Source organism: Salmo trutta, chromosome 30, assembly GCF_901001165.1.
Source record: "Salmo trutta chromosome 30, fSalTru1.1, whole genome shotgun sequence".
Lineage (NCBI taxonomy): Eukaryota > Metazoa > Chordata > Actinopteri > Salmoniformes > Salmonidae > Salmo > Salmo trutta.
In genome coordinates this window covers 14755087-14778218 of record NC_042986.1, presented here as the reverse complement: position 1 = coordinate 14778218, position 23132 = coordinate 14755087, and the positions used below count along the sequence as shown (strand labels likewise).

The following is a 23132-nucleotide window of genomic DNA, read 5'->3' as shown; positions in this document are numbered from 1 at the left end:
AACTGGTCAAAATAACAAAAAATATGCAGTGTTGTCAGACCTAGAATAATGCAAAGAAAATACGTTCATTTTCATTTTTAAACAACACAATACTAATGTTTTAACTTAGGAAGAGTTCAGAAATCAATATTTGGTGGAATAACCCTGATTTTCAATCACAGCTTTCATGCGTCCTGGCATGTCCTCCACCAGTCTTTCACATTGATGTTGAGTGACTTTATGCCACTCCTGGCGCAAAAAATTCAAGCAGCTCGGCTTTGTTTGATGGCTTGTGATCATCCATCTTCCTGCTGATCACATTCCAGAGGTTTTCAATGGGGTTCAGGTCTGGAGATTGGGCTGGCCATGACAGGGTCTTGATCTGGTGGTCCTCCATCCACACCTTGATTGACCTGGCTGTGTGGCATGGAGCATTGTCCTGCTGGAAAAAACAATCCTCTGAGTTGGGGAACATTGTCAGAGCAGAAGGAAACAAGTTTTCTTCCAGGACAACCTTGTACGTGGCTTGATTCATGCGTCCTTCACAAAGACAAATCTGCCCGATTCCAGCCTTGCTGAAGCATCCCCAGATCATCACCGATCCTCCACCAAATTTCACTGATGAGTTTCAGAAGAAATCAATCACTATCACTAGCCTGCTATTCAGTGGAGTGTGGTTCCAAGTCTGGGATTAAGGGTCTCTTTTCCAAGATTAAAATTATAAACACTTAACAATGGTCATGCTGTCAAAGAAGCATGATTTGTGCCACGCACAAAACAACTTAACTCAGAACTGTGAAATCTGTGAGTTCAAGACAACTGGGAACTTGGGGAAAAAACTAGCTCCGACTGAGAAAGTACATTTTGAATGGTCATCCAACTCGGAATTGTAAATCTGGAACTCGGGCCTCTTTCAAGAGCTACGACCTGAAGATCACTGATGTCATCATGATTCGACTTAGTTTTTTTTTCGCGTTCCCAGTTGTCTTGAAAGCACCATAAATCCAGACAATGCCAGACTTTGATGACAAAGTTTGATGACAAAATTTGCCCACGAAAAACCGCCGTGCCACCTTCCTGAGTCCAAAAATGTATTGTATGCTGCTCCATAAATTATGTAATATGCCAGGGAGATATGTATACTGTAGCTAAGAAAGTAATACTAAGTGTATGTTGTGTAGTAAGCTGTTAGTAGTCCATGTGCCTCACCCTAATAATTTGATCTATATTCCCCTCTTAATTTTGCCCACTGTTCTGACTTGGTGGTGCACATGTAGCCTATAACCTGTTTTAGAAAAATGTAATCATCGAATATTGTAAGAGCTTTCATTGTCTGCTTAAATGCCCCCTTTATTTATCCTACGGTTCTGACTTGGTGTACAGGGACAACACTGTAAGAACGGCCCATGTTCTGAATTCTGTCGCTGTACATTTCAAAAGTGCTGAACAATTCCTTATACTGACTACGTCCGTCCTAGCTCACTCATTGATGTCTTAATTGAAATTACTGATTGCCACTTATACGCTTGTCGTTCCCTTATGCCATAGTTTGTACATCTCAATTGTCAGTAGAAACCACATATTTTTAAGCAAGTCAGCCATATCAGCTATGTTTTCTAAAGGCAGTAAATGAGGCTGAATGAACTGTTTCGCTGCCAGACAAGGCTTCGCTGATAGCCAGGTGTAGCAGTCAACACAATCCTGTCTTGGCGCTCTACTGACAATTCCTTCGACCTCATGGCTTGATTTTTGCTTTGACATGCACTGTCAACTATGGGACCTTATATAGACAGGTGTATGCCTTTCCAAATCATGTCCAATCAATTTAATTTTCCACAGGTGGACTCCAATCAAGTTGTAGTAACATCTAAAGGATGATCTTGGAAAACAGGATGCACCTGAGCTCAATTTCGAGTCTCACAGCAAAGTCTGAATACTTATGTAAATTTAATATTTTAATTTTTCATAAATGTGCAAACATTTCAAAAAAAATTTTTTTGCTTTGTCGTTATGGTTATTGTGTGTAGATTGATGAGGGAGGGAAACGATTTAATCCATTTTAGAATAAGGCTGTAATGTAACAAAATGTGGGAAAAAGTCAAGGGGTCTAAATACTTTCTGAATGCACTGTATTTGGTTGGTAGAGATCCTACAGAGTACTCCCCACCCACTTCAGCTGAGACAGGTAGACATGTTCTATCTACAAGACAATATGTGTCCCATGTATAGTCTATTACAGTGTATTGCATTGGGGGTTCTGTTTTGAAGGTTTCCTCGTTAAAATACTAAAGTGACGTCATCGTTTGTGTTGCTGGCAGAATACTCGTCTGTTTGTCTTTACTTCCTCCAAGCGAGTCATTTTTAAAAGTACACTTTCCTATTTAGTTTTTTTTTGTTTCGTGCCACGCCATGTAGTTGAAATTACTCACTCATTCGAAATAGTCCCAACTTGGAGAGAAGAAAAACTAAATGTTAACCCGCAGTTAGGAGACAACATCAGTCCACTCTTTTCTACTAAATGTAACTTAGCTGCAAAGTTGTCTTCATTGAGTTTTGCAACCTTGCAAAGGGAAATACAGCCGTTAAAATTAGTTGGTAAACTCTACATTCAAGTTAGTTATGGCTGATACGGAGACCGGTGTCGCTGCAGGCTGTTTGGAAAAGTTGAAGTGTTACGTGAAGACTCGAAAGGGAACAATTCTCGCCGCAGAAATAGTAAGTTTGTTCCTTATCACTGTTATAGGAAGAGACTCACACAAAGAGTAGACTAGCGCTGTAAATGTGCCTAAATGTACTGGAATAGGAGTAAATCAAATCAAATTTATTTATATAGCCCTTCTTACATCAGCTGATATCTCAAAGTGCTGTACGGAAACCCAGCCTAAAACCCCAAACAGCAAGCAATGCAGGTGTAGAAGCACGGTGGCTAGGCAAAACTCCATAGAAAGGCCAAAACCTAGGAAGAAACCTAGAGAGGAACCAGGCTATGAGGGGTGGCCAGACCTCTTCTGGCTGTGCCGGGTGGAGATTATAACAGCACATGGCCAAGATGTTCAAATGTTCATAAATGACCAGCATGGTCAAATAATAATAATAATAATCATAGTAGTTGTCGAGGGTGCAACAAGTCAGTAACACAAGAGTAAGTGTCAGTTGGCTTTTTTATAGCCGATCTTTGAGAGTATCTCTAGAGAGTTGAAAACAGCAGGTCTTGGACAGGTAGCACGTCCGGTGAACAGGTAGCACGTCCGGTGAACAGGTCAGGGTTCCAGCAGGTCTGGGACAGCGGGTCTGGGACAGGTAGCACGTCCGGTGAACAGGTCAGGGTTCCATAGCTGCAGGCAGAACAGTTGGAACTGGAGCAGCAGCACGGCCAGGTGAACTGGGGACAGCAAGGAGTCATCAAGCCAGGTAGTCCTGAGGCATGGTCCTAGGGCTCAGGTCCTCCGAGAGAGAGAAAGAAAGAAAGAGAGAAAGAGCGAATTAGAGAGAGCATATTTAAATTCACACAGGACACCGGAAAAGACAAGAGAAATACTCCAGATGTGACAGACTGACCCTAGCCCCCCGACACATAAACTACTGCAGCATAAATACTGTAGCCAAACTATGAATGGAAGGTCTGTTGTAGAAATAGAATATAATTCCCTAGAATAGAACAATATGATGACATACTATTTTGTGTTGTTACTTTACTACACTATTCTGCAACATATACAGATCTATGAGTATGTCCATGATGCTATACCGTTGATTTGTTCATAGTATAATAACAAATTGGGCCATTTTAAATATTTCAGACAGTTGTATGGATTTAGAGGATCTGGAATGAGAACCATGTGCTCTTGGGGGGTGGGGGTCAGGCCAAGGGTTAGCCTAAGAGCTTCCAACTGTCACTTTTAATGTGGTGTTGTGCGTGACAGTCCCCTCATTTGCCACCCAACAGTCAAATGCTGACAGCTTAGGTTGAAGATCAAAGTTTACAAACGATGACATGCTGGGTAATTCCTCACGAAATTATAACAAAAAATGTAATCCATAGAAAGGTCCTTTGGAGGAAGTATTATTTACATACATTTGAAATGTGTATCTGAAAGCATAATTGAGAAATAAGTTGGAATATTCTTGACATTTTGGCCTGACTCCATAATGTTTCGTCTGTAAGTGCTATAAAGTTAAAATTGGTGTCATATGAAGATTTTCTTACATTCATTTACTAATAGTGAAAATATAACCATGAATACAGAAAACATACAATTTTTGATTTGGCTAGTTTTCAATATATTGTTGAACATAATATACTCTATGGGCATATCAAAGTTCCTGAGTGGGATCTCTGCTTGTTTAAAGTTATGGCCCATTTTATACAGAGAAATTGGCATATTCGGCATTGTAACCAATCACAGCCCTCCTTTTACTTGTATCATTGCACTTCCAGCAAATCATCAGCAGAGGGCAACCATTTTTGAGTCCATTTTCACATTCACTCTGTTGATAATGCATACAAAAAACAGATCCCAAAAATTACCATTCACTTTGTTACTTTCGCTAGTCTCCATAATCTGTTTCCTTCAACTAGGACTCCCTTCTTCCCAATAGAAAACCTTCTCAAGCTACTACTTAAACACGGATCACTCTCAAACAACATTCTGTTTTTTCCCCTATTGCAAGGTTTTTATTTTAAGATTCATATGTAATGCTTTGGAGGGATCAATATGTCCCCAGCCGCTCTGTCCATAATAAGTCTCTACCAAGCACTTTAAACGGTTGAGTAGGTGAATACAGAAAATCATTGGTTCTATTTAACAGGGTATGGGCTTATTTCAAAATGCAATACCAGGGTGTAGGAAATCTTCTAAGGGTTCATTAGTTCTATTGGTTAGGTGAAAGTCAAGTCCCGTACAATGCTTTAACCTTATCATTCTCAAATGATCAATAAAGGGACCACTCTGAACATTCCTCTGAATACTTTTTTCACCACTTATGTACACTACCGTTCAAAAGTTTGGGGTCACTTAGAAATGTTCTTGTTTTTGAAAGAAAAGCAAATTTTTTGTCCATTTAAAACAACATCAAATTGATCAGAAATACAGTGTAGACATTGTTGACCTGTTGAGGACAGACGTACTGCCAGCGGAACCCCTAGCCAACAGCCAATGGCATCGCACGGCGTGAAATACAAAACCAACTAAAATACCACAATTACATTTTCTCAAACAATCAACTATTTTACACAATTTTAAAGATAAGACTCTCGTTAATCTAACCACATTGTCCGATTTCAAAAAGGCTTTACAGCTAAAGCAAAACATTAGATTATGTTAGGACACAAATAATCACACAGCCATTTTCAAAGCAAGCATATATGTCACATAAACCCAAACCACAGCTAAATGCAGCACTAACCTTTGATGATCTTCATCAGATGACACTCCTAGGACATTATGTTATACAATACATGCATGTTTTGTTCAATCAAGTTCATATTTATATCAAAAACCAGCTTTTTACATTAGCATGTGATGTTCAGAACTAACATACCCACCCAAAACTTTCGGTGAATTTACTAAATTACTCATGATAAACGTTCACAAAATACATAACAATTATTTTAAGAATTATAGATACAGAACTCCTTTATGCAATCGCTATGTCCGATTTTAAAATAGCTTTTCGGCGAAAATTTTGACATCCGCCAACTTCGGGGTCACCTAAACTCAGAATTACTATTAGAAAAATTGGATTACCTTTGTTGTTCTTCGTCAGAATGCACTCCCAGGACTTCTACTTCAACAACAAATGTTGTTTTGGTTCCAAATAATCCATAGTTATATCCAAATACCTCCATTTTGTTCGTGCGTTCAGGTCACTATCCGAAGGGTAACGGGCGAGACATTTCGTGACAAAAAAATGTCAAAATATTCCATTACCGTACTTAGAAGCATGTCAAACGCTGTTTAAAATCAATTTTTATGCTATTTTTCTCGTAAAATAGCGATAATATTCCAACCGGGCAACGTCGTATTCATTCATGCCGAGTTCTCGTGACCGCGCATCTCCAGTCTCACCGTCCCCAGGCTGACCACTTACAAACTCTGCTCCTATACTTTTCCCAGAGACAGCAGACACCCCATTCCACTTTCTGGCAGCTTTAGAGAGCCAATGGAAGCCTTAGAAAGTGTCACTATTTGGATAGAGATGCAACAGAAGGACAACAAATTGTTGCTGCATGGAATCTTCTCAGGTTTTGGCCGGCCATATGAGTTCTGTTATACTCACAGACACCATTCAAACAGTTTTAGAAACTTCAGAGTGTTTTCTATCCAAATATACTAATTATATGCATATTCTAGTTTTTGGGCAGGAGTAGTAACCAGATTAAATCGGGTACGTTTTTTATCTGGCCGTGAAAATACTGCCCCCTATCCCAAAGAAGTTAATGTTGTAAATGACTGTTGTAGATGGAAACAGCTGATTTGGTTTTATGGAATATCTACATAGGCGTACAGAGGCCCATTATCAGCAACCTGTGTTCCAATGGCACATTGTGTTAGCTAATCCAAGTATATAATTTTAAAAGGCTAATTTATCATTAGAAAACTCTTTCGCAATTATGTTAGCACAGCTGAAAACTGTTGTCCTTATTAAAGAAGCAATAAAACTGCCCACCTTTAGACTAGTTGAGTATCTGGAGCATCAGCATTTGTGGGTTCGATTACAGGCTCAAAATGGCCATTTCAATCTTAATACTAATAATTTCAATGCATTTATTATCCAAATTTCAATCAGCTCTTGTTGTCCAAATATCTATCTTTCAGCTTATCCCATATCTCACAATCACACAACTTTCACATACACCTTCACTTAGTACTATTCCCAAAAACACTCGGTAATCTCCTAATTACCCCATGTGCATCATCAACAATTCTCTCTTGTCATTACTTGCCATATGTATTGTCAACGGTTCTCTTGCTGCTACTTGCTATACATATAAATAACACCCGTACTAAAAAAATACCTTGTGTTATTTTGTAGTGGCTGCAGACCACATGGACATTTCTTCTAAATGTCTACAGACAGCTGTCAGCGGGGCTTTCCATGGTACCATTACACCCTCACTCTAGTCTTCTCATAAAACTAGTGAATAGTCTTCTCTCTATAAAACTATGGTTACCTTTTTATGCATTACTCACCTTCATTTTATTATTTATAATTTTTTGACTTTATACAGATTCATCTAAATTGACTTGCTGAAATCAGTTGCCGTCCCTAAATTGTTCGTGGATGGTGTGTCTCCTCCTGGGCAGCTTACAGTAAGGGTCTGTTCTGGGGGGTCCTCGTCGTGATTTGTTCAGACAGGAATTTCCCTCACGCTTCATAAAAAGCCACCACCAGTTTTCCTCTCAGACCCCGCTGGAAAGCTCCGCAGGTAGAATCAATCATGTTTTTCGTGACGCCAAATTGTTGTGCAAATTCTTACACAGAGACACTTGAAGAGCACATAAATAGAACATAGCAATTAGTTATAAGAAAAGCACGTAAAACATTTCCATCAAAGTTTCTTTAATCATCTTCCAGCATATGTCCAGTCATATATGGACATTGATATTCAGCCTATAGGCCTATCAAATGTAGGACAAACACAACCGTTTGAAAGGAGCACAAGCAGAGAGAGACAAAGTGGGTACGTGTTATGATTGAAAGAGGAATGCACTGCAGATGACGTCCAAAATATTGCCCAGGCCAATAAAATGTTTTTTCCACATTATGCTAAACTCATCTGGCTTAAGATAACCAGGATGTACAGTACCAGTGAAAAGTTTGGACACGCCTACTCATTCAAGGGTTTCTCTTTGTTTTTACTATTTTCTACATTGTAGAATAATAGTGAAGACATCAAAATTATGAAATAACACATATGGAATCAAGTACTAAACAAAAAAGTGTTAAATAAATCAAAGTATATTTTATATTTGAGATTCTTCAATGTAGCCACCCTTTGCATCGTTGACAGCTTTGCACACTCTTGGCATTCTCTCAACAAGCTTCATGAGGTAGTTACCTTGAATGCGTGTCAATTAACAGATGTGCCTTGTTAAAAGTACATTTGTAGAATTTCTTTCCTTCTTAATGTGTTTGAGCCAATCAGTTGTGTTGTGACAAGGTAGGGTTGGTATTAGGGTTGCACATTTTGGGGAATATTCAGAGGTGGAAACTAGAGGTTGACCGATTATGATTTTTCAACGCCAATACCGATTATTGGAGGACCAAAAAAAGGCGGCTGATTTTTATTTATTTATTTGTAATAATGACAATTACAACAATACTGAATGAACACTTTTATTTTAATATAATATAATACATCAATAAAAGCAATTTATTCTCAAATAAATAATGAAACATGTTAAAATTGGTTTAAATAATGCAAAAATAAAGTGTTGAAGAAGAAAGTAAAAGTGCAATATGTGCCATGTAAAAAAGCTAACGTTTAAGTTCCTTGCTCAGAACATGAGAACATATGAAAGCTGGTGGTTCCTTTTAACATGAGTCTTCAATATAGGACTATTTCTCTCTATACCATTTGTATTTCATATACCTTTGACTATTGGATGTTCATATAGGTACTATAGTATTGCCAGTGTAAAAGTATAGCTTCCGTCCCTCTCCTCGCCCCTACCTGGGCTCGAACCAGGAACACATCGACAATAGCCACCCTCGAAGCATCTTTTCGCTCCACAAAAGCCGCGGCCCTTGCAGAGCAAGGGGAACAACTACTTCAAGGTCTCAGAGCGAGTGACGTCACCGATTGAAACGCTATTAGCGAGTACCCCGCTAACTAGCTAGCCATTTCACATCGGTTACACCAGCCTAATCTCGGGAGTTGATAGGCTTGAAATCATAAACAGCTCAATGCTTGAAGCACAGCGAAGAGCTGCTGGCAATTGCACAAAAGTGCTGTTTGAATTAATGCTTACGAGCCTGCTGCTGCCTACCACTGCTCAGTCAGACTGCTCTATCAAATATCAAATCATAGACTTAATTATAACATAATAACACACAGAAATACAAGCCTTAGTTTCCGGATTTGACCATATTAACCTATCATTTCGGAAACAAAATGTTTATTCTTTCAGTGAAATACGGAACCGTTCTGTATTTTATCTAACGGGTGGCATCCCTAAGTCTACATATTGCTGTTACATTGCACAACCTTCAATGTTATGTCAAAATTATGTACAATTCTGGCAAATTAATTACGGTCTTTGTTATGAATAAATGGTCTTCACACAGTTCGCAACGAGCCAGGCGGCCCAAACTGCTGCATATACCCTGACTGCTTGCACGCAACGCAAGAGAAGTAACACAATTTCCCTAGTTAAAAGAAATTCATGTTAGCAGGAAATATTAACTAAATATGCAGGTCTAAAAATATATACTTGTATATTGATTTTAAAGAAAGGCATTGTTTATGGTTAGGTACACATTGGTGCAACGACAGTGCATTTTTCGCGAATGCGCTTGTTAAATCATCACCCGTTTGGCGAAGTAGGCTGTGATTTGATGAGAAATTAACAGGCACCACATCGATTATATGCAACGCAGGACAAGCTAGATCAACTAGTAATATCAACCATGTGTAGTTAACTAGTGATTATGTTAAGATTGATTGTTTTTTATAAGAAGTTTAATGCTAGCTAACAACTTACCTTGGCTTCTTGCTGCACTCGCGTAATAGGTAGTCAGCTTGCCACGCAGTCTCCTCGTGGAGTGCAATGTAATAGGCCACAATCGGTGTCCAAAAATGCCGTTTACCGATTGTTATGAACTTGAAATCGGCCCTAATTAAATCGGCCATTCCGATTAATCGGTCGACCTCTAGTGGAAACTTTCCGTGGGAATATATGGGAATTAACGGGAATATATGGGAATTAATGGAAATATATGCAAATTAATATTAATACCATTTTAAATGTAATGTTTTTTGCATTGGATATATTTACCATATCATATGGAGACAAACATAAACATTTTACCTTATCATAAGTAAACATAATTGCAAATCATTAAATCCTTCCAATAGAATTTAAAACTATTTAACTACGAATGTAACTTTAATTAAATGAGCTGACTCTTCAACTGTGATGATTTCACTGAACAACAAAAGAAAGGGAATATTGAATGATCCCCGATGATCCATCGCATCTCCCAAAAACGGTTTCAACATACATCTGTAAAATGATAGTCTAGAAACTAAAGCTTTGGTTGTTTTCCTCTCAGGCTTTCATGTCTTCTCCCTGGACCTCCTCAATGTCCACGTCTTGAACATCAGACTCTGAGGCCTCATCTTCACTGTCACTTTCCAACCTTGTTGAGAATGGCTCGTGGTCAGGCTCAAAAAGTCTCAAATTTGCCCGGATGGCCACCAATTTTTCAACCCTTGTATTGGTCAGCCTGTTGCGTGCTTTGGTGTGTGTGTTCCCAAACAAGGACCAGTTGTGCTCTGAGGCGGCTGGTGTTGGTGGGATTTGGAGGATGATGGAGGCAACAGGGGAAAGAGCCTCAGATCCACAAAGTCCCTTCCACCAGGTGGCTGATGAGATATGTTGGCACGACTGCCATATTGTATCTCCATCCCAAAGTCCTTGCTTGGAAGTGTACTTCGCCAGACTGCCAAGAATCTTGCCCTCATCCAGTCCAAGGTGGCGAGACACGGTAGTGATTACACCATTGGCCTAGTTGATCTCTGCACCAGTGCAAATACCTTCTGTGATCCAAGGTCAATGATGACTGCCTTCAGCTTATCTGCAATGTAGAGACCGGTGTGTCTGTTGTCCCTTGTGTCTGTGCTCTTGTAGAATACTGTTTGAGGGGTGGAGATGATGTAGTTAATTATTCCTTGCCCACGAACATTCAACCACCCATCAGAGTAGATTGCAATACAGTTTGCTCTCTCTGATTTGCTTGACCTTCACTTGAACTCTGTTGAACTCTGCATCCAGCAACTGAGGAGATAAAGCATGTCTGGTTGGAGGGGTGTATGCTGGGTGAAGAATTTTCAGAAATCTCTTCCAATACACATTGCCTGTTTGCATCAGAGGTGAACCAGTTGCATACACAACTCGAGCAAGACATTCATCATCATTTCTCTGACTACCTTCCTCCATTGTGTCAAAAAACTTCTGATTCCAGGAGGACCGTGAGCTGTTTCTATCGATAAGGTGTCTGATTCATCATTTTCACCTCGAATAGAAGTAGAGGGACTTTTGTCAGAGGTTGCTTGTTGTGAACGCTGAGGGAACTTTATGCACTTGGCCAGATGATTCTTGCATTCTTCACATATGATTTGGCACAGTATTTGCAAATGTACACAGCTTTTCCGTCTACATTAGCTGCAGTGAAATGTCTCCACACATCAGATAGTGCCCGTGGCATTTTTCTGTAAAGATTAGGGGAAAAAAAGAAAAAACCAAATACAATTCCATATACAGATAAATAATTAAGCAGTTAGATTAAACAACTCCTTTGTAAGATAAATGTTTTAAAATGAAATATGTATGGAAACAGGTGAAATAACACCTAAAGCTAAACCACACATGGTAGCAAAAACAAACTACCCGAAATTGTTAACGAGTTGGAAATGATTTAAACTCACTTTGCTGCAGGCTACTATTTACTAGTTTACAAAAATTTAAGTATGTCATATGAAATATATTCACCCCACCTAGTATTGTAATCAAAACTTACCAGAAAGCATGTAGTCCTTGGCTCAGACAGTGTGGTGGTGTGGGCTCATTAACATCTCATTAGTGTGCAAGAGCTTGAGAATCAGCTGTACATGTGATGGAAGAATGCAGAGGGTGTCAATTCCATTGAATTGGGGATAGTTTAACCAAAATATGCTACAAGACCTAGAATTGCCTTATGTGTATCCCGCAAAAAAAGGTTCACTGTTATAAGCTAACTTTTTTTGATGAATTTAAGCAAAATTCCCCAATTTCCCGGGCTTAACTTCCCATGGAAAATGTCCAGAAATTTACCGGAAAGTTTCTGACCCTTTGCAACCCTAGTTGGTATACAGAAGATAGCCCTATTTGGTAAAATACCAAGTCCATTTTATGGCAAGAACAGCTCAAATAAGCAAAGAGAAACGACAGTCCATCATTACTTTAAGACGTGAAGGTCAGTCAATATGGAACATTTCAAGAGCTTTGAAAGTTCCTTGAAGTGCAGTCACAAAAACCATCAAGCGCTATGATGAAACTGGCTCTCATGAGGACCGCCACAGGAAAGGAAGACCCAGAGTTACCTCTGCTGCAGAGGATAAATTCATTAGCGTTAACCAGTCTCAGAAATTGCAGACCAAGAAAATGCTTCACAGAGTTCAAGTAACAGACACATCTCAACATCAACTGTTCAGAGGAGACTGCGTGAATCAGGCCATGGTCAAATTGCTGGAAAGAAACCCCTACTAAAGGACACCAATAATAAGAAGAGACTTGCTTGGACCAAGAAACATGAACAATGGGCAATAGATTGGTGGAAATCTGTCCTTTGGTCTGATGAGTCCAAATTTGAGATTTTTGGTTCCAACCACCGTGTCTTTGTGAGACCCAGAGTAGGTGAACGGATGATCTCTGCATGTGTAATTCCCACTGTGAAGCATGGAGGAGGAGGTGTTATGGTGTGAGTGTGCTTTGCTGGTGACACTCTCAGTGATTTATTTCAAATTCAAGGCACACTTCACCAGCATGGCTACCACAGCATTCTGCAGCGATACGCCATCCCATCTGGTTTGGGCTTAGTGGGACTATCATTTATTTTTCAACAGGACAATGACCCAACACACCCCCAGGCTGTGTAAGGGCTATTTGACAAAGAAGGAGAGTGATGGAGTGCTGCATCAGTTGACCTGGCCTCCGCAATCACCCTACCTCAATCCATTTGAGATGGTTTGGGATGAGTTGGACCACAGAGTGAAGGAAAAGCAGCCAACAAGTGCTCAGCATACGTGGGAAGTCCTTCAAGACTGTTGGAAAAGCATTCCAGGTGAAGCTGGTTGAGAGAATTCCAAGAGTGTGCAAAGCTGTCATCAAGGCAAAGGATAGCTACATTGAAGAATCTCAAATATAAAATATATTTTGATTTGTTTCACAATTTTTTTGGTTACTACATGATTTCATATGTGTGATTTTTCTGTCCTTTTCTTTCAGCTCATCAGTCTTATCATCCTAATCTGCTATGCTGGTCATTTTATGGAGGTTATTATGGAGTGGCCATCGGTGAGATGGTGTTCGCCATCATCTTCTTTGTCGTCTTCATGATGGAAATGGACAAGTCCATTCAGGTGGTCAACTGGGTCTGGAGTGTGAGTACAGTATATGTTTACACACACACACAAACACAGAGAGACACGGGGAGAACGAGAAGCACACAGACACAAATTAAAGATACATTCAAAACAAACAGTAACACAAGGACTTTCCAAGTGCCTATAGAAGGACAAACATTCACTAATGTTGGTCTCCTACCAGGATATTTTCCGTGCTGCTATTGGTGCAGCCCTGTACCTCATCACCTCTCTGATCTGTGTGACTCGTGGAGCAGGGGACGATGCCCGTATTGCCGGAGTGGTGAGTCAAATGTCTAACCAGCCTGAGATTTTTTAACAGATACAAATGAAAGCATCTCAAATAACTTACTTCTTCAGCTCTCAAATCCTTCAACCCATTTCATCACTGAAAAGTAGAACTTGGTGATTAGATTATGTTTAGATGAAACGTTATTCCATTCCCTTAGGTGTTTGGCCTGCTGGCTGGGATCCTGTTTGCCTATGATGTCTACACCATCATCCTTGTCATCAAGAGCAACAGGCAGGATACAGCAGCTCCCACTGGTGGGTATTTTGGATAAGGCTGCAGCTTTGCTATGAACTACAGTTTGGACTTTGACATTTTCTTTGTTCTGTTCCCTGCTTTGTTTACAGATGTTTAAGCCCTCGAAGATATACCCCAACTTAGTCATTAAAAGAAAATTACATTTGTGCAGGACGAGTTGACAATGAAGAGAGAAAGAAGTGCAGCAGATTGGAATGAAGTTTGATGCTCAAATGAAGAGATTAATAGCAGAAATTAACCAATGTTAGGGTCAGAAGAGAGAAACATCTACAGTACGGCTGACACAGAGAGGATAATGTTATACTGCACTGAGATCAGTATGTTCAAAATAACCATGTAAATTCCAGGAGGGATTCCCTTGACAACCGCTGTTCCAGTCTCAGTGTACAATTCTACCGTCCCATTGTTCAATCTTTAGTCTGGTGAAAAAGGGAAAGATGTAAGTATTATGCAGCATACGGAGGTGGAAAGCTTTGGTCAGTTTTCACACTAGTACATCATTTGTTTGTTTCTGATCTAATGAACTATTGTGTAAAAAGATGTCTCTGTTGAATTACATCCACTGTTGAAATTTTGTCGTCATAATTTCACCTCAGCGTCATAGACCTCTCCATATCCCACTGTAATATATTTAAATTGTGCTGGTTGAATTAAGCCAAATTTTGCATCCGCTTAGGCCTCGATTCAATCAGATCGAGTGTTAACCGGCATAGCGGATGTTTTGACATATGTTGGAGGTGTCACTGCAGTATGAGCTGACAAATAGGTGAGGCTACTCTTGTGTGTCACAAACCACTTCCTTCCTTATTAATCCTACTGCGTAGAAGTTCAAAATGGCGATAGAAAGTGTAGGTTAATGCATGTTTTCATGTTAATTTGGATGGTGGGGATTTCTAGTCTCAGTCAAATTGAGATATAGACAATGGAAAAATCCCGCATTCGAGTGTTTGAACTTGTAAAGTGGCTGCATGGGATTTATCGGATTATAAAGTTGCCTGGTTTCGTTGCATCCAATGGCATGGTCCGCGATAAGCTAACACAAGGAGCCGCTTGTGGATTTGACAGCTCTAACGCAGTTCCATCTCCGACACGCCAAAACAACCGCTATGCGGGAGTCTGATAGCACGGATCTGCTATAGAATCTAGCCCTTAGTCAAGGCACCTTAATTGGGGAGGACGGGCTCTTAGTACTGGCTGGCACGGAATAAATGGATTGGTATTAAACTCAAACACATGGTTTCCATGTGTTTGTTACCATTCCATTCACTCTATTACAGCTATTATTATGAGCCGTCCTCGCCTCAGCAGCCTCCTGTGCTGGAAACATTTGTAGTGCCTTAGTTGCATTAGCTGTTGTTTTGCTTCTTTCTCTACTTACCTAGCACTGTAAGGCCTACTGGCCACAATTAACTCTGCACTCATAGTAAGGTTTGATGTTCATGTGCAACCAAAGAACTTCCCATGAGTACTCTTGCCGTAGGAAAAGAATGGGATAACATGTTTTCATTATCCTGGTTTTGAAATAATCTAATTCAGGTCAAGTGGGTTGCTTACCAGTTTTTCTTTGTGTGTTTTTTAACCAATGGTAGATAAGATATTTTAACGACATTTAATGTTGTACAACAAAATGTTACCTCAGTTAGTGCACCCTTGTTAAAGTATTTAGACAATTTGTATGCAGTTATAGTAGTAAACATTAATATTTTGATTATAGACTCGTAGAAAAACAACTGATTTAGAATGAGAAATTAATTAGCAAAGAAGGGCATTTGATCAGTTATGTGGTTCCATTTCAGGATGCCTATGTTATAATTGTAATATCTTTTGTAAATGTTATCTCCAAATTATAAAGTACATTTCTTAAGGAAGAATTTGCCATTAATGTTTTATTTCTAACGGGTTTTTAATGTATTTTGTCATACTATTGTGTGTATTTGAAATATTGAGGCATACACAATGCTTTGCGCAATAAAAGCAAGTTGTTATACAATTAGGAACCTCTCTAATAACTACGTGTCTACACATTGTATAATCACATTTTTGTTATACACATAGTACTTACTAATAACTGTGTATACTGGTTTGTGACACTCACAAGTTCAAGGATCCGAGTGCTCTCTCTTAAGATACCACTAGATGGAAGCAGCTACACTCTAATTGGAACTTGACCAGGGCTCATTCTGTACTTATTTTTTTTTGTTCTCACACAGGTCTAATAGCAATAAAATGGAATGCTGCAAAATACTATGAATAATTACTAATGTTTGTTTAGAATTTCACTTGACCTAGATAACATATTTTGTTTCATTTTCAGGGAACTAGGTAAACAAACACCCTTTCACTATGAGTCTTTGGTTGATCTGAACCCCCTCAGTAAAATTAGCAGATTTACAGCTAATTTCCTGCAATTCTAAAAATGTTTTTATAGGATGGAGAGAAATGTTTTCATTGTTTAATATGATATCTGAGTGAGAGTGACTATCAAAATCAACGGGGGCCCCTTGGTCGGTATTTCGACATGTTTACAAATTTACCAATCTAACATTTTCTTGCTGACATGGGCAAGTTGAGTGACTGTCAGTGACTGACATAACAAGAGAAACTGCTGATGCAACACTACATTTTGGAATTTCACCTTGTGTATTCTACTATTCTAACTCTCAAAAAGTAAGTTGAGACCCCGACTGAGTTCCTTTTTTGGGTTTTTGGAAATTGATCCGTGGGCCCACAAAAGGGCCAGTTGCCCATTCCTCATCTAGAGTCTAGTCTGAGTAGCCAGATAGATTTTCCTCTATGTTCAAAAATATATTTGCAGTCACAATTCCAAATTGTCATTCAAAAGGCTTCCTCAAACTGTGACCATATAGGAATTGTTTTGGAGTCTAACACCAGTGTACCTGAATGCAGAGGATAGACCAAATGGGATTCAAAACCACAGACCTTTTTGAGGATTACAGAAGGCCGACATTGGGAAGAGCTTTGGTATTCTTGGTCGATTTGAATGTTGAGGTGGTGTACTGTCCATAATGCCACTCATTTTAATTGATTTTCCATTATTCGTTTAGTGCTCCTATCATTAACATAGCCTTTTGGGAAACTGGGCCCAGGCAGAATGTGGAGATTAAAAAAAAGTCAATACAACCCTATAGTAAAATCAATCATGGAAATGAATGTACTAGTAGTCTAGACATATGGATAACAGTAGGATATCCTTTTAAAGGTGACATAATTGTCTCATTGACATTGCACAGCATTGCATGTTACCTTGCCCTGTGGTTCTCTCCACCTTTAAAATGTTGACTCCTAGCAAGTCCGATTGTTTTCTGTGTTGCACATTTGGTAACAGATGGATTAGGTTGCGAGGACGCGAAAGTGTAAGAATGGCGCTGCTTAGATCAGAGATTCTTAGTTTTTCCTGTGCATACACCTTCGTTCGAGGAGTACATACCTAAGTCTCCAGATTACAAACCAAGTAATCTTACTTATAGGTCTTCATGCTCTCTTGAGAACATTGATGATCACGAAATGGAGTCAGTCAGCAATGGTTAGAGCTCTGAAGTTAACCCAGTCCAGGATGTAGTGGGCCTACCTGTGGCAATAGGTGTGGTAGAGTCTTCCAATGTTTGCCCTGAGAATCCAACAGAGATGATTTTGGTAGGAGTGACTTTTTTGGAAACAGTGGATTCCTGCTTTTTGGCTGATCCATATGTTGTGTCAAGCTGGGTAAAGGACAAACTGGTAATGGTTAAATCTGTGACAGTTTCGAGAAGTGGAATTGTTTTGATTTTTTTTTTGGTGTGCATCCGCCTTTCAGAGGAAGCGGGCGCTTCTAGTGACGCGGCTGGGGGCTCAACCTGTGGTGTGCTTTGCTCTCCGGAGCAGGGCACCGCTAAAAGGTGTGATCAGTGCGGTAGAGGTGGATCAAATGGAAAGGAATATTTCTAGTGTTTGTAACACCTGCCATTTGGTGAGACATAGACCCAGTGGCAATGGTGAGACTGAGAATACCCTGTCTGTCTTGTTGAGCTTTGACACAGAGGTTCTACCTGATAAGGTCAGGTTACCTTGTATTTGCTATTCTGTGAGGGCCTATTTTCCGAACACGCTTCGGTGCTTTAGTTGCCAAGGATTCTGACATGTTACAGCAGTGTGTAGAAGGGAGATCCCACAATGTGTGAATGTGCAGGAGGGCAAAGTCAGAGGGAGTGTACAGTTGGGATAGAGAAAGCACTGTGTCAACTGTGGGGGTGCCCATGCAGCTGGGGATCCGAAGTGTCCTGTGAGAGAGAGACAGGTTGAGATTGCCAGAGTTCAAGTGGGGCCAACAGTTTCTTATGCTGAGGCAATGAAGAGAATAGAGAAAAGCCTAAGGGTGAGTGAGTCGACTCGGAGCACCCCAGTGAGTGATCAACTGCACTGCACTGATGGAGTGGAAATCACAGAAGATATATGTGGTAGTTGCAGCAGCAGAGAAATACTTGGTAATGAGCGATTTTAATGCAGAAGATCTACATGAAGTTATGAGAAAAGGGGTTCCATCCTCCCAGGCCAACTACCTGGTGTTGGATTATTTACGGCCAAAGTAGTGGGATGGAGTGGTGGGTTTTTGGGGATAGTGTATATGTGCAGGGTTAGATGGTGGTGAAATTTCAGTTTTTCCCATTTGGCTTTTAGTTGCGGTGACCAATATGTGCAATCCGCACTCCGACCTGTAAAAGCAGCAATAGGCAACACAGCCTCTAGGAAACCACATGAAGAAGAACATGGTAACAAATGGGAAATGATGAACCTCAATTTGAGGAGCGCACCGTCTGGGCCGGGACAAGAGCGGCAGGAGGACGGGTGTTGCGAAGGTAAAACTATCGTACAGCGCAGTGGGCTTCCACTCAATGAGTGCGGTCAATAGACATTGAAAACCAGTGCAGTCATCTAGGTGTAGGGTGCTTACGTATGCGTCAGTGATTTTCAGACAACTCCAGCAAGTCGACTGTGCGTAAAACTCCAAGAAGAGGAGGTTTGGACAAGTTCGTACTGTATGTAGGACACGATTTATTGGAACATATTTTTTTACTTTGTCCTGTGAATTCAGATGCCTCCTGTATCCATCAACCTATTTTTAAAAAACGGACTATTTGGAAACAACCAAGCCGCTTGTTCTTGAACCATCGACATGTTCACGCGCGGATCTAAAAAGCGACGGTCGAATCGCTCGGTAAGTAGATCCGCCAGAACTACAGTATGTTATGACATTGTTTTGTAGTTTTTTAGAGTCCAGGGTATCTTGTTATCTGGAAAGTACTTGCATCGTTTAGAATACCTTTATTGACAATGAATAGCGTTTATAAAGTTTATCGAGTAGGTTGCAAGTAAATATATAACGTTAGGCTATTTTGTTCTGCCAACATTGAATAGCCTATGTATTTGTTTTACTGTTTGTTATCGGCTTGATTATAGGCCTGTCTATGCTCTGCGTTTTTGTATGTTATAATTTGACAAGTTGCTTTGCTTCCCTTGATTTAGTTTACAGAAATTCCGTTCTTTGTTTTATGACTCGAGTTGAATCGTGGTTGCGTGGGAGGGGCGTAAGGTCACTTCGTCAATGGCATTTACCTGCACAGGTTTGGGTTAGACAACTTCGGAGTATAGACCCCTCACCGAACCCAGACCACACACTTGCGGGAGCTCTGTGACACTCATGTATGTATGTATATATGTGTACGGACACTTATTGCACAAAGACAATGTAGTCTTTATTCATTTAAGAACATTTACATGCCAAAGCATTTGAGTTTACACGTGTGGATGGTGCCAGGGAGGACATGTTTTAGTTGAACCATGCAGTCAAGGAGGACTAGTGTAGCAGTTGATATACGCGACATCTGGCTCCTATCAGACTTGGAGCATTTCCAATGTCTTTAAAAGTGAATCCCACTGTAATTATATTGGAAGGTTGGCTTGTGAAACTCATCACACACAACTGATCCACACTATGGTCTGCATTCATGACTACTCTGTAACTACAGTATCTGTTCTATAAGAACTTCTGTGGAAGTGTTATCTGATATATATATATATATAATTTTTTTTTATATATATTTATTTATAAAGCCAGTTAATATTGCCATAAGGCACATGCAGGGGAGCATGCGTCTCCTTTCCTCTGCAGGAGCTTAAAAAATGTAAATAAAGCTTTTAGTCAGCATAATTTTAATAGCCTGATGCAATCCTCCTATCGCAAGCTAAACATGCAGGTAGTTGAGACATGCAATAGCTGCAACATTATGCCTCTTCACTTTTGGCATGAATTACTTGAAAGGGTGATTTTGAAGTCAAGACACAACACAGTAAGCCAAGTGAGTTTGGTTGGTGTCAGCCTCTCATAGTCAAAGAGAGGATCAACTTTCAGGAAGCAACACAAGCATTATTACCTGAACATTTTATCCCTGTAGTTCTCTTATGAAAATCCCTATTGACAACATAATGAAATACTATACCTGCTGTATAGTACAGTAGAGGGAATTGAGTGTATCGCAAAAGCAAGCAAACAAATGTCTGTATGCAGTTGACATACAGTATAGTCTTGGGCAGTATATAGATTGTCATACCGACCTTGTTCCATACCGAGATATTCAGTAATACTGGCACTGAACACAAGGGGGGGTATTTTCAAACCCCACTGAGCCTCTGTAATACGAAGGTTAGCAATGCTAACAAGTACATGTACAATCCCGTAGCGAATGCTAACAAGGGCATTGAATGGAAAGCGGGATACCTAGTCAGTTGTACAACTGAATGCATTCAACTGAAATGTGTCTACCACATTTAACACAACCCCTCTGAATCAGAGAGGTGCGGGGGGCTGCCTTAATCGACATCCACATCATCGGTGCCCAGGGAACAGTGGGTTAACTGCCTTGCTCAGGGGCAGAACGGCAGATTTTTACCTTGGCAGCGCGGTGATTCGATCCAGCAACCTTTCGGTTACTGGCCCAACGCTCCTACCCGCCAGGCTACCTGTTGAAAACATTTGATATAGTCTCAGACATAAACTATTTGCAGGACAGACATTAGGCTTACTGGGGTATTTGGCAAAATCCACGGGATGGTTTTTCAATACAGTCAAAACTATTTATTTTAAGTTTTTCAATACATTTGAATATTTGTGGCTAGTTAATACCTGCAGTCAACTTATGCAATATGCTAGGAGATAAAGCAGATTGCGTTCTTCATTTCACCTGTCATATTATTTTACATTATGAAGCTTAGGGCCTACCATAGTTCCCCAGAACAGTTGAGCCAGTCACATGTTTTTTTGTAAATAACACAATGGGAGAAAGCGGGAGCTGGTGAGTCCAGCTGTGTATTTGGTTTACCTTGCTAGTCAGCTACGTAAGTGGCTAAATTGAATAAGGAGACTGAGCATCATATAGTGTTTACTTTCTGCTGTGTTTGAGAAGTCAAAGCGCTTTTTTGATATCCTCGCATAGATTTTCTCGTTCTCGGCTGACCTGCTCCTCCCCCCTTTTCTTGGCAGGCAGGCCTGTTGCCCTAGCGACTCCGCACAGACACAGCGTGTACACGTACTGCTCCAGAGCCAGGACTGTTCTTCCTTCAAACAAACATGCATCAAAACTTTGTTCATTTGCACAATGTCTCTCGTTCACATTCGCTTGTAATGTCCAAGCTCACCAAAAATACTACCTATACTTCTGTAACTTTATGAGATGGATTTCCTGTCTTTGCAATTTGTGCACTCGTTAGCTAGCAGCCTCTATTGAAATTCTCTGTTAGTTAGTGAATTTATTTGCATTCTGGTAATAGACACCCAATCGGCTTTTTTAGCGCCTCCTTGTGTATGAAGACCGCTATACTGTAAATCTGAGGATGAGAGAAGGATGGTATGATGATATGAAAATCTGGATACCGCCAAACCATAACAGACAACCCTGCTCATAAAGTTATACAAGTAACTCAAAAATGCTACTCAGCTTGCTGCACACACAAAACAAATATTGGACTGCAAGGCTATTGATCCAGGAGGGGATTCTCTGCTGTTACCAAGAGAATCTTGATTTTGCAAGAAGCTAGCCACTTAGCTAGATAACTAGCTACTAAATTAGCCTACCAAATGCACAACTGCAGAGCATTTAGCACATTTTAGAAAGTTCACTTAGTACACTGAACAAAAATATGATTGCAACATGTAAAGTGTTGGCCCCATCTTTCATGAGCTGAAATAAAAGATCCCAGAAATGTTCCATATGCAGAAAGCTTATTTCTCTCAAATTTTGTGCACAAATTTGTTTACGTCCCTATTAGTGCACATTTTTCTTTGCCAAGATAATCCATCCACCTATGGTATATCAAGAAGCTGATTAAACAGCATGATCATTACACAGGTGAACCTTGTGCTGGGGACAATGAAAGGCCACTCTAACATATGAAGTTTTGTCACACAACACAATGCCACAGATGTCTCAAGTTTTGAGGAAGCGTGCAATTCAAAGTTGTTTCAGAGAATTTGGCAGTACGTCCAACCGGCCTCACAATCGCAGACCACATGTAATGGCGTTGTGGGCAAACGATTTGTTGATGTCAATGTTGTGAACAGAGTGCCCCATGGTGTGGTAATGGTATGGTACCGACAACAAACACAATTGCATTTTATCAATGGCAATTTGAATGCACAAAAATACAGTGACGAGATCCTTAGGCCCATTGTGAGGCTCATTTTTGCTTAAGCTATCTATGACTAACAGATGCATATCTGTATTCCCAGTCATGTGAAATCCATAGATTAGGGCCTCATTTATTCATTTCAATTGACTGATTTCCTCATATGAATTATAACTCAGTAAAATCAATGAAATTGTTTCATGTTGCATTTATATTTTTGTTCAGTATGGTTATAAGATATCAAGCTTGCAAACATTTAACTGTGAATTCCATAGTGTAACTAGATCACCTGGTGCGTGCTGCACAATAGTCAGTGACTCACAAAGCTCCGGTCTCTTGTGCTTGTAAACAAACACCATGTGTCTGGGGACTACAAGTAAGCTTCATAATAAAAAATAACGAGACAGGTGAAATGAAGAACGGAATCTTCTTTATGTCCTAACGTATTGCACAAGTTGACTGCAGATATTCAAATGTATTAAACAAACTTCAAAGAAATAGTTTAGACAGTATTGAAAAACCATCCCATGGCTACTTCCAAATACCCCGGTATATGATATATACGGCATACAACTCAAGCCT

At 40.0% G+C, this 23132-nt stretch overlaps 1 protein-coding gene and 1 pseudogene across 1 annotated transcript in view; both read left to right on the top strand.

Moving 5' to 3' along the window:
* The first annotated feature begins 2186 nt into the window (after positions 1-2186).
* Positions 2187-15867, top strand: LOC115168066 (proteolipid protein 2-like; annotated as a pseudogene).
* A 2788-nt stretch (positions 15868-18655) lies between these two features.
* The window catches only part of LOC115168065 (protein prickle), a 37317-nt gene continuing 32840 nt past the window's right edge, over positions 18656-23132 (top strand). Inside the window, exon 1 of the mRNA XM_029722952.1 lies at positions 18656-19086. Within this exon, the coding sequence (XP_029578812.1) occupies positions 19045-19086 (42 nt within the window). The 5' untranslated portion in view covers positions 18656-19044. The remainder of the gene's footprint in view (positions 19087-23132) is intronic.